Consider the following 14,314-nt stretch of genomic DNA (forward strand, 5'->3'; position numbering starts at 1 on the left):
ACGTGAAAGCAAAACAAAAAAACAAATACCAAACATACACACACTTCATATAATACATTATTATTATTATTAATATATATATATAGTACTAATAATATAATAGATAATCGACTGTCAACTTGAGGGGTGAAAGAAAATGAAGAGGGATGTTGGAAAACCACAAAACCCCCGTGGTGTTAGTATGCAATTCGCTGACACTCATCATCGTAAACAAAAACAACACCAACAACAGCAAGGTGATGATGATTTAAAAGGTACAATCGCATCACTCTCAAGTACTGGTATTTTCCGTGATACTGTAACGTCTTGCTTTGATCGAATGCAGGAACGTATAGAACGGCAGCAGTCTGAAAGCAACATCCGTCCACTCTCTTCTGTTTCTCGACAGGAGGAAACTAACACCATGGCACACCGTTCACGTGATCCATTAGTCTCACTTTCCATATTAGAGCAAATGCGATTAACGTTTGATCTCTACGAGTGGCGACAACACCACCAACGTCATAAAGGACTCTCCTTTGATAGAAATGACGCAAATGCAGATAATAGTTATATTGCTGCTGATGATGATGATGTAACCGCTATGCTTCGATGGAAACAGCAGTATGAGGAACAGCAGAAACTACGACGTCTTTTACGCGCTGAACGTGGGGATGGAAGTTTCAGTTCTCATACAACATCCTCCAGTAATGATAGTGTTATTCCCGGTATTCCCTTTTCTGTATTTGAACAAGAAATCGTCGAACCCTTCTTTGATGCACTCTTTCCACTGGAACGCCCCACGCGACCGACGACTTCCACGGTGTTGGAAAGTCTCCATATTGATAAGATGAGTCCATCCTTGCTAACAGGCAAGTCGAGACTGCGGGGGGTTTCTGCTAAATCCACGACTTCTGGCTTTACTTGTTATCAGAAAAGACGACCAAGTCATGTGGAGGCGGCGGAGAATCTTTTCTGTGTAATGGATACCAACGGGGATGGATTTCTCTCTTGGGATGAGTTAAGTACATATATTCTGCAGTGTGGACAACGGCGATTGCTATCGGAAGAGTACGGCGATAACTCGGGAGGTGCGATAAAGAGATATGAAGAAGGCGTAAGGATGGGGAAAAATAAAAAAGATACCATGACAGATTATGCTGGTCGTACATTAAGATTTACGCAAACTCCGGCGAATTCAACACAATGGCAACAACAATACCCTCTTGTACGTTACTTGTATCATACAGAACCTATTAGTCATCTTATTTTTGCGAATCGTGGTAGACGATATATTACAGCAGCCTGGGATGGACTCGTAAAACTCTGGCGTCCTGATCCTCGTCTGGCAGATGCACGTGGTAAATCAGCGATTGTGCATGAACGTACTATTTTCGCTGCGGGTGCACCAATTATAGATATCGTATTAGCGCCAGAGTCTCTTGGTGATGCAGAAGTACTTGTTGTAGCCTCTATGGATGGAACTGTAACACTCTTACGTCTCGGTACAGGTGAGGTACTCAAGACATTTATTGGACGATGTTTAGAACCCATTAATTCTAATAATATACGTTGTGTCTCATCTACGACAGGTCGTAAACGACTATGGCGACCAGAAGGTGAAATTAATTCTTTAGCAGTAGAAAGTGATATTAGTAATAGCACAGATAATGCAACTATCGTTATGCGACCTCAGTTTAAAGTTCGAGCCTACCATCGTGAGGCAATTGAAATGTTTTTTACCGATGCTTCCCGGTACTTTACTGGACTTGATGTGGTAGCCCCAACATATGAACATCTTGAACGACGACGACCAGTAAAAGCGGATGTATTATTAGAGTTTGGTAGTGAACCCGGTGTATTGGGTGACTGGAATGATGGTGATAATCGAAAGATGAAAAGTAGTACACCGCGGGATACAGGCACTGGAGCTGGAACTGTGTTACCATCATCATCTTCTTTTTTCGCTCCTTTTGCTAATATTGAGGATCTTATCAAGAGGAAGAAGACGAATAAAAAGCAAAAGGAAGAAGCGAAGGAGGAACAGGAAGTGGAAGGTGATGAAGAAGATAATAACAAAACGGGGAAGATACAGAAGGTAAATGTTGATAATGATAATATTAATGTTGAGAAGAGAGAAGAGGAAAAAAAGGCGGAGGAGAAGGATGATGAAGGCGAGATTGAGATGGCGGATGATAATAATAATATTAACAATACGACCAAGAAAGAGAATAACAACACTCGTTCAAACAGTGATGCGATGGATATCAAAAAAGGTAATGATGGTGGAGATGCCGTAGATGACAAGACCAATAATAATAATAATAATAATAATAATAATAATAATAAAAGTAGCAATCAGACACCGCGAAAACGTGAAGGGAAGAATACGATTGGTACTCTCTCTGAAGCTATACGACAGCCAAGATCTCAGAATCGTGCTCATGAAAAATCCTGGTTTGCACGTTCTGTAGCTGTAGCCAAATATGAAAAAACGAACTCTTCTTCGCTTCTTCCTAGTGGTGCACTTCTCTTTCTTGGATTTGAAACAGGAGTTCTACAGATATACTGTATGCGTCAAAGATGGTTTTCAATCTCAAACCTTTCATTAACAAGAGTAGAACCACCAGAATTACATGAACCTGTATTAACACTAACTTTACATCGAGCAGCTATTACTCGTATTATTCCAAGTGAATCGCATGATCTTTTAATGACAGCAAGTGATGATTGTACAGTGGTGATACGACATATTAGTCGTATGCAAGTACCATTTGTAACTCTAGGGGATTGTATATTATCTCCTACTTCTTCTCCTACTCTATCATTTCACATGGGTGGTCATACAAAACGTATTACATGTATGTGTTGGAACGCCACACGAAGTCTTATTGTAACTGGTGGTGCTGATCGTCTCGTTTTGTTTTGGATGGCTTCTTCTTCTCGTCCACTTTACCGTGTGGATCTCCGTACTTTTTCATCTAGCTCAACTATAAGTGGTTTCCCTATTGATGTTTCCTTTTCACAACCTCCGAGGCGTCCACTTTTGTTATTGGTACTTGATTCAAGACGTATATTATACTTTTTTGATTGTGTCTCTTTTCAATGTTTACATATGATGTGTGATGATAGTCCACAATCACTTCGCACAGGAGAACTGCTACGTGCCCGCCATGACGTTGTGGAAGATCGAATCATTCTCGGTGGTCGTTATATACGATTTTGGGATAGTCAACAGCCTGATGAATATCCAGATGATTACCGTGGACACCGTCGTCCTGTTGTGGCTCTTGCTTTTCAAAGAACATGGCGTTTCTTTGTTAGTGCAGATGATGCTGTAATTATTATATGGAATGTAGAGGTGGTAGATCTATTAGCCACACAAAGTGGTCCTTCTAGAACTGGTTTAAATACGGCGGAGGGTAAAACTAGTAACGTAGTTTTCAAGGATACGGATGAAAAGAATCTCAATAAGAAGAGTGAAGAAAGTATGAGTAATAATGATAATAATAATGAGAATGAGAATGAGAGTGTGGTACGACAACGACGATGGGATAGACGTTCTACAGCAAAAATGGTAGATGCTGGATGTCGTTGGGCTTTAGCAACTGCGGTAACGAGATCATGGCGTGTGGAAGGAGGTATTTGTTGTCTCACATTGGAACAATCGGATTCATCACATTTATTCGTTGCCCTTCTTAAAGAACGACGTATTGTGGAATATAATAGTTTTAGTGGATCTCCTCTCCGGTCTTTTGATTTCCCTACAGGTATGGAAGAGGTTGTATCAGTGGCATGTAGTGGTATAGGAGCTAGTGGGTCAGTTCTTCATCCTGTCGCTTTTCTCTGTGGAAGCTTTGAACGAGAACAGTCAGTTAATGGTGTTACCGCACTTTATACACTATCCATAGAAGGTGCTGCTATGTTGAGTGCGGGTGGTAGTGCTAGTGAACACCGTCGTATTGTAACAAGTGATGTGGGAGTTTCATCCTCTACTATTGTTTCAACATTGGGTGTTGTTGTTATTGGACACCGTGGTGGAATTAGTGTAACACCGATAGATGAATCTACAACGTGTCCTATTGCCTGTTTACGACTAACAGATCGCCCTGCAAAGAAAAAAGTTGGAAAGGGGAAAGATACACGAAAGGTGGAAGGAACAATGTCAACAATAGCAATGTCAGAGTTCTCTAGACAAAGTGTGGTGCAAGAGGGAGGAGGAAGTTCAGTCAACCTTACTCCTAGTACTAGTACGAGTAGTGGAAGTCTGAGTAAACGACAACGATCTCTGGGAATACCTGGAACTCAAAACATGCACGGTGATCATTGTAGAGCATCGCCGCCAGTTGATCTTATCGCACTATTCCCAGGTCCTCTGATACAAGATCCAGTTGCTATTACACGGGAATGTATGCAGCAGCGAGAACGGTATTTGTTTTATACAGATCCACCATCTGCAAATGCCTCCACTCGAGTCTCATCTGCGGGATTGTCTGCAAATGAGGTTGGGGAGGGAAATAACACCCGTGATTCTATAATGATGAACAATGAAGGAGGAGAAGGAGGAAGTAGTACCAAGAATAATAGTAAAGGTGATGATTTACCTCCTCTCTTATTATTTTCAGAAGAATTTATTGCATCTTCTTCGGCGTTTGGTGGTATTTTTGGTGTATTTCTACGGGAACAACTGGCAACTCTCGGATTTGTTGGTCACACCGTACCTATTGGTAAAGAAACAGATTATCTTGCAAGTGGAAGTGATGATGGTTTACTGCAGGTTTGGAATCTGCGAACGATGTCAGAGGTGATGCGGTTTCGGGTAACGTATACCTTTGACGCGATAACGGCACTTGAGGTAAACCGAGATGCATCTTGCATCGCCGTGGGTGATGCTAATGGGTATGTTTTATTACTTGATGTAAGAAATGTAGATTGGATGTCTGCAGTACCATTAGAAATGTGTGCAGGGGTTGAAAATGGTGTACAATTATTACGACGTTGGAGAGGACATCGACAAGGTGTTACATCTGTGCGGTTTTTGCGAGCATCTCAGGCTTCTGGAAATCGTGATGCGTCTAGTGGATTCACACTACATCGCTCTTCTCATGTGATTGTACCTCCCTTTGCGAGAACTATGTCTACTTCGACTGTCGATAATGATGTAGATGGGAATATGAAAAGTAGACATGATAGTATTTTCATGAATAATACTACTACTACTACTACCACCAGTACTGCTCCTTCTACGATATTTCTCTGTACGAGTAGTGAGGATAGCTACATTTATACATGGTGCTGGGAACCTGGTTCAGGTTCTGGTGGTTATGTGCATTGTATTGGTTGCTTTGGTGGTGTAGAGAAGTTGGCAAAACCACCACTTGGAAAATTAACCGATAATGCATGGAAAGTAATGGACATTGTGCGGAAAGCATACGTGACGGAACGATTACTCTCTCCTGGTGGAGTACTTTCTGGACCAAATGCACGGAGTGCTATTCACAGTGCGGTAAATGTAATTTTTGAAGATATACGGGCTGTAAAGTCTGGTCAACCATTAAACCAGCGAGGAACAAACTCAACAGCGGCAGCAATTACAACAAATGGAAAGAATAGTATAACTCCACGACGTCCTTCATTAGCACGAGAACGCGGTCGTACCCGTAATCGCAGTTTCCGATCTAGTTTAGTACGACGCAGTGCTGTTAGCTGTAATGCTCCTGGTGGCGTTGGGGATAGTTTTGGCGGTGGTGGTGTATTTCATCCAAGTTATGTATTAGCCTTTGAGGAGGGACTTTATCATGAGCGTAATCTTGTGGATCTGCTAGAGCGCCTCCTCACTGAACTGCAGAGTAGCGAGAAAAGTAGTAAACCCATTCTCTCCACGATGAGTTCAAGACTTGGTGAAACACGTGTGATGGAAAGCGAAAAACGAAATTCTCTCTTATTACCGCCTATTACCACTACCAGTATTCTCGTCGATAAGAATGCGTCTACGACCCCATTTTCTTCTACTTCTCCTGGTCTTGCTATTCCTATTGATACGAATACGAATACGAATACTAATAATAATAATAATAATAATAATAATAATAATAATAATACGACAACAAATGTTAGTTTAACGCCTATTCCGGGTGGTGTTGGGTTAAGTGAAGATGTGAAGGAAAAAGAAAAGGTGGTGGAAGTATCCGTCGCAAATCCACTCCCTGTTGCCGTTCTCTCATCAGGCGGAAATGAATCCCCAACCGTGCAAACACCAGCATCTCCACATTTTGTTGTAGGAGAAACGAACCAAACTCCACATTTACCACGGACAAACTTCTCCTTTTCTACGGATGTCATTGGCTCCCCAACGAAGCGGAGAATTCAACCACAGAGTTCCACAGAACAACAACAACAAAAAGAACCACCACCACCACAAGAAGCACAGGTATTATGGCCATCACCACCACCAGCACCACCAGTGTTTGTTGCAAATACACAGACAAGAAATATATTTGATGAATCAGCCAAATCGTTAGCGGCCGCAGCGGCAGAAGAATGGAATTGTCTTCCCCCTGTTACGGTGCGTTACGCCACATCTATGCCACTTCCTCGTCCACGCAGTCGTGGTGCATTTGGGCAGGGAAAAAGTGCACAACGTTCGTCCATCTTGGAAGGACTGCCACTTCTCTCGCACGTTATTGGATTACCGGCTGGGGAATATGATGGACGAAAGAGTCATGGAGTGAAAGTACTTTTAAAAGAGAAGAAAGCACGGCGTCCGTATTATACCTTTTTTCTTGAACGGGCGAAGGAACATGCGGCGGAGTCTAAAGTACCATCACCGAATCTACAAGAAAAGATTTCTGCGCAAAAAACTAATAATCGTCGCCAGCGAAAGGCTCTGTCTATTCTTTGGGGTCCTTCGCGTGTGATGAGAACACTTATGAGCTGGAATGCACCAAGAGTTTCTTCCGGTTCGAAGCGTAGATCTAATACTTCTACCTTTACTACTAATACTACGGCTACTTCGGCTACGGCTAATCTTCCTATTATTAGTAGTAGTAGTGCCCGTGTTAATAGTGGAGGTGCAAGTGCGTCTTTTAAGTGTCCTGAAGGTGAACCGGCGTTGTTTCCATTACCGCTATTTATTCCTCTCTCACTTGGCAGCAATTGTTCTCAAACGGTATCCAGTTCGCATGAGATGAGCAGAGGTAAGAGTGTGGTGATGTTACTGCAGGAGGAGATGGAGGCGATGAAGAAGACACTTCAGGCCACACTGCGGGAAAAGCAAATACTATCAGCACAAGAGCGGGCGACTTCTCAAGGTATGGGTGGAAATGTATGTCGTTCGGTTGCTAGTAAAAAGTAGAAAAAAAAGAGTGCCTTTTTTTTTTGTTGTTGTTGTTGATTGGAGAATTTTTTTTCGTTGAGGAATATGTTGTGTGCTCATGTGGTTATACCTATTATTGACAGTAACTTGACTGAAGTGTTGTGAATTTGGAACTCATGAAAGATTTAAAAAAACAAGAAAAAAACAGTGGATTGTTGGATCCGTTATAATTGGAATCATTATTATTATTATTATTATTATTATCATTACTGCTTTTTCTGCTCTTCTTTTTCTTTTTGGTAATTTTGGTTTGTACAAGAAATGCTTTATTGGAATTTTTCAGTTTCTTGATTATTTTTATTGTTTCTCATTCCTTTTTTTTTTCTATTTTTATTGTTTATATTCAAATGTACGATTATCAATTTGAAGATGCATCATCAAGCAAGTGGGTATATATATATATGGAAGAGAAAGAATTGAAAATGTATATCCTCATTTTTCTTTGCTTTTAATGGGGAAAATAGATGTTGTTTTTTTTTTCTTTTCTTTTCTTTTCTGTGTATATACACCTATACTTGTATTCAATGTATACTATACAGGGTGAAGACTCACTCTCTTTCTATGTACACTTCCACTGCGTGAATGCCTTGTTTTCTTTTCTTTTGCTTTATACCATACAAAATAATAATAATAATAATAATAATAATATGATGAAGGGGAACAACCACTATATTTTAAATGTCTTTATTTCTCTGGTCTTTTTCTTTCTTCTTTTTGTATTATAATACCCAAAAGAAAAGGTAGTTATCGCCTAGATACAAGTAAAAAAAAAAAAAAAAATAAAGAAAAAAATATATATCTATATAGATATATACATACACCGAGTTCAACAGTATCAATATTACTGGAGAAGCCGCTTTAGCAGGAGAACACTGTAGGGAGGAAATAAAAATAAAAAATAATTTAAAAAAAGTAGGAAAGCAAACTAACATCAAAAAAAAAAAAGAAAACTTCCCTTGTATTTCGCTCTTAATCATTTTTCTGAAATGAATCGTCTCTTTGGTAAACAAAAGACCACACCAAAGCCAACATTAGAGGACGCTGGGGTGCGACTGAATGCTCGTAGTGAAGCCGTGGATGCCCGTGTGGCAAAAATTGATGCGGAACTCGTTAAATTAAAAGATTGTATTATGAAAACACGTGGAATGACACAACAACGTTATAAACAGCGGGCGTTACAACTCTTACAGCAGAAGCGTATGTACCAAAATCAACAAGATGCGATGATGCAGCAACAATTTAACATGGATCAACTGCAATTCACAACGGAATCTGTAAAGGACACAAAGGTACAACTGGACGCTATGAAGGAAGCAAATAAAACGCTGAAACATCAGTTTAAAAAACTCAAAATATCCGATGTGGATAAATTACAAGATGAATTACGAGATCTGTATGAAGATACACAGGAGATTCAAGAGATCATGGGTCGTGCCTATGATGTCCCGGAGGATATCGACGAGGATGAGATGATGGGGGAGTTGGATGCCTTGGCGTTTGATATGGGCAAAGAAAGTGACACGAGTTATCTCGCCGATGCCCTCGCCACACCGGGCGCCAAACTCCCGGAGTTGCCGGAGAGTGAAAATAAACAGCAGGAGCAGGAGGGAGCAACGGATCCATACAGTCTTGAGGCACAGCTGGGGCTGTAAATCACACAACCGTATTTTCTCGTGGTGCTTTTTTTTTTCTTTTTCGTTTTCGTTCTTTCCTTTCTCTCTTTGTGTGTGTGTGAAAGAAAGAGAAAGAGACTATTTGCTGATGGTAGATAACAGTAAGAAAGGGGGAAGTGAAGAATACATTTGTGGTAATGATGACGATGGATTGTTATGGGCTTATGCAGTAGCAGATTGTGGGCTGTAATGATGTGTAGAGTCTTGGTTTGTTTTTGTTTTTTTGTTGTTGTTGTTTTTTCAAGTTGGATTTTGTCGATCAAGTTTGCATAGCTGTTTCTTTCGTTTGAACTATTACTTCTCAAGATTTCATCTCCCATCATTTACTGCTATATTTACCTGGTATTCACCATAATATATATATATGTATATATATACAGGAATTGGTTAGTTATTGTTTTTTTTTCTTCTTTATTCATCTCATTACCACCTTTTTCTCCTCACTTTCTCTCTGTGCTTCTCTGCCTGCTGGCGTGTTTTTTTTTTTTTTGTTCTTGTTTCTTTTTTTTAATGATTTGTAGTATCATTTACCCTTTGATGTTTATGGTGTATATCACAACGATAACGTTTGCTGTTGATATTACCTTAAAACATCACAGAGGTAAGAGGAAGTACGGTTCCACAGAAAGCACAGGTGTTTCTGTTTTTGTTTTATTTGACTTGAAAGGTTCTCTATGTGAGTGTTTGTGCATGTGGCGTATTGTTGATTGGCATGTTTCTTTGATAATCAAATATTGTTTGTTTTGTTTGCTGTTTTCACTCACTTTTTTCCTGAGTACTTTTCCCTCCTTATAAATATATTCCTCCTGCTATTTTTCAATGTTCTACTCCTGTATATAAATATATACTGCTTTCCACTCTTTTTTCTCCATTTTTTTTTTTTCTGCATTTTTTTTTTCTACGAATTTCTCTCTTGGGCTTTAAAAGGATGAAAAGAAACGAAGAAATTAAATGGCAGTTGTGAAAGGCAAAACACACAAACAGAAAGTCATAGCAAAAAGAGGGAAAAGAAGCACGACAACTGCAGTGAAGGGGAAAAAAACTACAAATGCTAAAGGAAATGGAAAAGGAACTACAAAAGCAGCAATAAAAGGAAAACGTACAACTGCAGTATTAAAGGGAAAGCGTATAAATGCTGGAAAAGGAAGAGGAAAACGTAAAACAGCAACGACATTAAAAGGGAAACGAGCAACAAAAACAGCAGTAATAAAAAGAGGAAAACGAATAACAACTGCCGTAAAAGGAAAACGTAGTACTGCAATAGCAATAAAAAGAGGCAAAACAACAATCACCGTTAAAGAGAAGCGTACACCAAAAATTGCAGGAAAAAAAAGAGGAAAACAAAACAGCACAAACACAAAGACATCAGAGAAGAAAAGAAAAACGTCCATCAAAAAAGTGATAAAGAGACGTCCATTGATGAAAAAGAGACAAACAGCAATGAAGTCACGAGGAAATGCCCGAGCGAAAAAATCCACGCAAACAGTCGTTAAAACGAAAAGAAGGCAACCATTGAAAAGGATGAAAATAGAACGAGGTATAAATATAAACAAAAGGGCAAGAAAGGTTATAAAACCAAGAGAATCCAAACCAACAATAAAAAGAAGAAAAATAAAAATAGGAGCAGAAGTTGTAGAGGATAATGATAACGATATTGATGATAATAGTACGTTTCCTTATGAAAGTATAACGACATTTAACGAAGGAACATCCATCTCTCTCTTTCCTACTGTGAATGCAGACACTTTGTGTCATAATGAAGTTCACACCGCATCCCTCACTGAGTGTACGCCAAGTAACACAAAAGTAAAGCATGAAAAGAATAAATGGAGTAAAATAGCCAGAAAATTACCTCAAGAAACGAACATAAAATCACAACGTACGGCAGTTCGTGTTTGTACTTTATTAAATGGCAAAAAGAGAAAAAAAGTCTCTTCTATTGATACGGAGAATTCCCCTTTAATTCTACCAACGAATACAGATATTCCGTTCCCTACGGCGCCAGAAGAAGAAGAAAATGAAAGGGAAGAAGAAACAACAAAAAGAGTTTTAGAAAATGAAAATAAGGAAAATAAAGAAGAAAAAGAAAAAATAACTGCCTTATTTCATACCAATGAACATGATGGGTTATATTCTGTGCGGTGGTACCAGCTTGGGACGCCGTTGCTCGCCACTCGTGTACGTGAACTCTTCAATCGACCATTGTTTAATTGTCATTTCAACACGGAATCTCTTCATAATACTACTACTACTACTACTACTACTACTACTACTAATAATAATAATAATAATAATAATAATAATAATAATAATAATAATAATAATAATAATAATAATAATAATAATAATATTAATGTGAATTCCTCTTCATCGCCGTGCTCAACTTCCATGGATAAAGTTGACTCATCACCTTCATCTTCCAAGTTACTGTCAATGCCATTAAACAGTGTTCTCAGTCACGCTGACGAGGAAGCCCTTTCATGGCTCTTTCCAGCAATTCATAATGGAGAGTGGTTTGGTACAGCATGGCAGTTCATTGATCACTGTAGAAGTATTCCTCACAAACTGCTTTGTGAGGGAGTTCCACTTTTCCCATTAACGAATTCTCATGACTGGAGTGATGGGGCAACAAGAACGACAACACATTCTGCTGTAATAGAAATCGAATCTACAAACACACCGTTGAACCGTGATAATAGTAGTAATAATAATAATAATAATAATTATTATTATTATTATTATTATTATTATTATTATTATTATTATTACAATCAATATAAGGATCCACAACAACAAGAGCTAGATCAGGATCAGTTGAACGATTATCACTGGTGGTTTATGCATATTCATACTGCTATGACGCGGTATGGTTTGCAGGAGTGGTTTACATGGGTTTTACCAGAACGTGTGAAGGAGTTACTCTATCTACAATACATGGGTGCCGCCTGGTGCAGCTGCCGTATGTTTCAAACTGCTGTTGCGAATACTTTAGCACATCGATTAGCAGCAGCAACATCATCTTCTTCTTTATCGTATTCGACTACACAATGGGAAGTGTTGGACAAGGCTGTCATAGAGATTACCCGAATTGTGCAGGATGTGTATGTAGGTATAATAAGTAATACAGAATACTCTCTTCTTTCTGGTAATATGGGAGAACGTAGAGATTCGTATAGTGTACCTGCATCCACTGAGGTAGTAAACACCTTAATGAACAGAAATACTCCTCTTGATGTATATTCAAACAGTGAGTATCGTTTTTCAAAGGGTGAGTTAGAAACTCTTAATGCATTTGCTGTTTATTTGGCAAAAACTGTTATAGATGTGCTTGAACGAGTGAGAGAAGACACTACTCTTGGCGGTACTACTACTGCTACTTATAATGACAATAATAATTCAATAAACGCAGAATCTTCACCCTGTTCAATTTCACCGTTAACAACAGCAGTTGTGGAACAGACAATGGAACATTCATCATCACATCTCCCTGTGAATACATTAGGCTCCACAAGTGACGATAATGAGGAGGATCGAATAATGGCGCTTGTAGTATGGTTGTATCTCTCTAACGCCGCGAAGCAATTAGATGATGCACCAATATACATACAGTACAGATAGGCTCTAAAGGTTTAAGCGGTTAGAAGTATAGTTTCTTATATACCTTTTTATTCTATATTATTTTTTTTTTCGTGGTTTTAATCAGATAATAAATGGTTTTTTTTTTTGTTCTTCGATTATCTCTTTCGTTTGGGTGGTTTAGCTATTTTTTTATTTAGTTTATTTTTGGGGATGAAGAGAAAAAAAAGCGAAAAATTGGTAACAGAATTGGGTTTCATTGGTATCCAAGTAAGGTGTGGTTGTAATCATCACAGCCCTATTTAATGTCACTCTCCTTACGGGGGAAAAAAAGAAAACAGAGATAAACAATAATACATACATTATATCAAGTTTATTTGTTTTTTTTTTTCTGTTTTTTTCTTTCTTTTTTCTCTATGCTTTTCTACTTCTTTGACAACTACCACTACTATGACTCCTCTTCCTCATCATCATCATCTTCCATAACAACTATAATTCTTTTATATATTCTCTCTCTCTATCTATCTATCTATCTATGTATTTTCAGAAACAGGAGAAAAGAAGGCAGGCAGCCGCCGCCCCACCGCTGTAAGAACAACAACACCAACCACACGAAGCATCCAAATATGGTGAAGCCACATCTTCGTCACTACTGCGTCGTTGGCCGCGAAAGCCCATCGGAGAAGAACCCCACGCCAACGGTGTACAAATTCGAAGTCTTCGCCCCCAACTTTGTGGTTGCCAAGAGCCGCTTCTGGCGTATGATGCGGGAGAAGAAGAAGGTGAAGTCCACCCACGGCGATGTGCTCTCCTGCCGCGTGGTGAAGGACCGCAAGCTGGCGGCCCGCAACTACAGCGTGGACATCGCGTACTACAGCCAGCGCTGCGGCTACACGCACATGGTGAAGGAGTTCCGCGATGTCTGCAAGGCCGGGGCGGTCAGTCAGGCCTATCACGATCTCGCCTCCCGCCATCGGGCCCGCTATCACAATATTGAGGTGCTCGGCGTGAAGAGTGTGCCAAACCACGAGGTGCGTCGCCTCAGCGTACAGCAGTATCACGGTAAGGACTTGTCCTTCCCACTGCTCCAGCGCCGGGTCAAGGCGGCTCGAAAGGATCGTGCTATCTTCATCAAGAAGAACACGAAGCGTGCTGTGGTGGCGTAGACATCGTTATTATTATCATTGTCATCATGGTAATAGTAGTAAAGGAAGAAGAAAAAGAAGAAGGAGAAATAGTAGTAGTAAAGAAGGAAGAAGAATTGGACTGGACACAGGAGGACATTGTGGGACTATATAAATAGTATATCCTCTGGTTGGTTGTTTTTCATTCTTGTTTGAATGCAGGATGATCACCATTCTTATTATTATTATTTCTTTCTTTTTCTTGTTCTGCTTCTTTCTATTCGTTGATTGTCTTCGCACATGGCGGTGTGAATGATGGGAAGAAGGGGGGTAATAAAGATAAGGAAAGAGACATGTTTTGATACTACATATGCATATATATATATATATATATATATATATATATATATATATATATAGGGTAAATGTGTCTCTTTTTCTGTATTTCTTCTTTACCCCTCTCGTTATTGGCTTCATTTATGCTGTTTTACTGGTTCCATCTCAGCAGCTTGTTTGAATACCTTGTTTCTCATTTTTTCTTGTTTTTTTTTGTTTTGATTTTTATTTTTATCCTTTTGTGTTAACCA

The 14,314-nt window shown here is 39.4% G+C and overlaps 4 protein-coding genes across 5 annotated transcripts; all 4 read left to right on the plus strand.

The window, feature by feature from the left end:
- Positions 1-136: 136 nt before the first annotated feature.
- On the plus strand, positions 137-7,333 carry LSM04_006287 (the record flags this gene model as incomplete). 2 transcript variants are annotated; one of them, XM_067336616.1, is made up of 1 exon in its annotated part: positions 137-7,333. In XM_067336616.1, the coding sequence occupies one exon, from the start codon at positions 137-139 to the stop codon at positions 7,331-7,333; it is 7,197 nt and encodes a 2,398-aa protein (XP_067191023.1). The 2 variants fall into 2 exon arrangements, with proteins under 2 accessions (XP_067191023.1, XP_067191024.1); XM_067336617.1 differs by having other exon boundaries at positions 4,157-7,333.
- A 1,007-nt stretch (positions 7,334-8,340) lies between these two features.
- Positions 8,341-9,006, plus strand: LSM04_006063 (Snf7 family; the record flags this gene model as incomplete). Its single annotated transcript, XM_067336618.1, has 1 exon — positions 8,341-9,006. The coding sequence occupies one exon, from the start codon at positions 8,341-8,343 to the stop codon at positions 9,004-9,006; it is 666 nt and encodes a 221-aa protein (XP_067191020.1).
- Positions 9,007-10,548: 1,542 nt separating this feature from the next.
- On the plus strand, positions 10,549-12,645 carry LSM04_003339 (uncharacterized protein; the record flags this gene model as incomplete). The annotated part of the gene is made up of 2 exons (XM_067336619.1): positions 10,549-11,725; positions 11,831-12,645. The coding sequence occupies 2 exons, from the start codon at positions 10,549-10,551 to the stop codon at positions 12,643-12,645; spliced, it is 1,992 nt and encodes a 663-aa protein (XP_067190979.1).
- A 584-nt stretch (positions 12,646-13,229) lies between these two features.
- On the plus strand, positions 13,230-13,769 carry LSM04_002202 (Ribosomal protein 50S-L18Ae/60S-L20/60S-L18A; the record flags this gene model as incomplete). Its single annotated transcript, XM_067336620.1, has 1 exon — positions 13,230-13,769. The coding sequence occupies one exon, from the start codon at positions 13,230-13,232 to the stop codon at positions 13,767-13,769; it is 540 nt and encodes a 179-aa protein (XP_067190962.1).
- Between the last annotated feature and the right edge of the window lie 545 nt (positions 13,770-14,314).

The sequence above is a fragment of the Trypanosoma melophagium genome (genome assembly GCF_022059095.1).
Source record: "Trypanosoma melophagium isolate St. Kilda chromosome Unknown ctg25segment0, whole genome shotgun sequence".
Lineage (NCBI taxonomy): Eukaryota > Euglenozoa > Kinetoplastea > Trypanosomatida > Trypanosomatidae > Trypanosoma > Trypanosoma melophagium.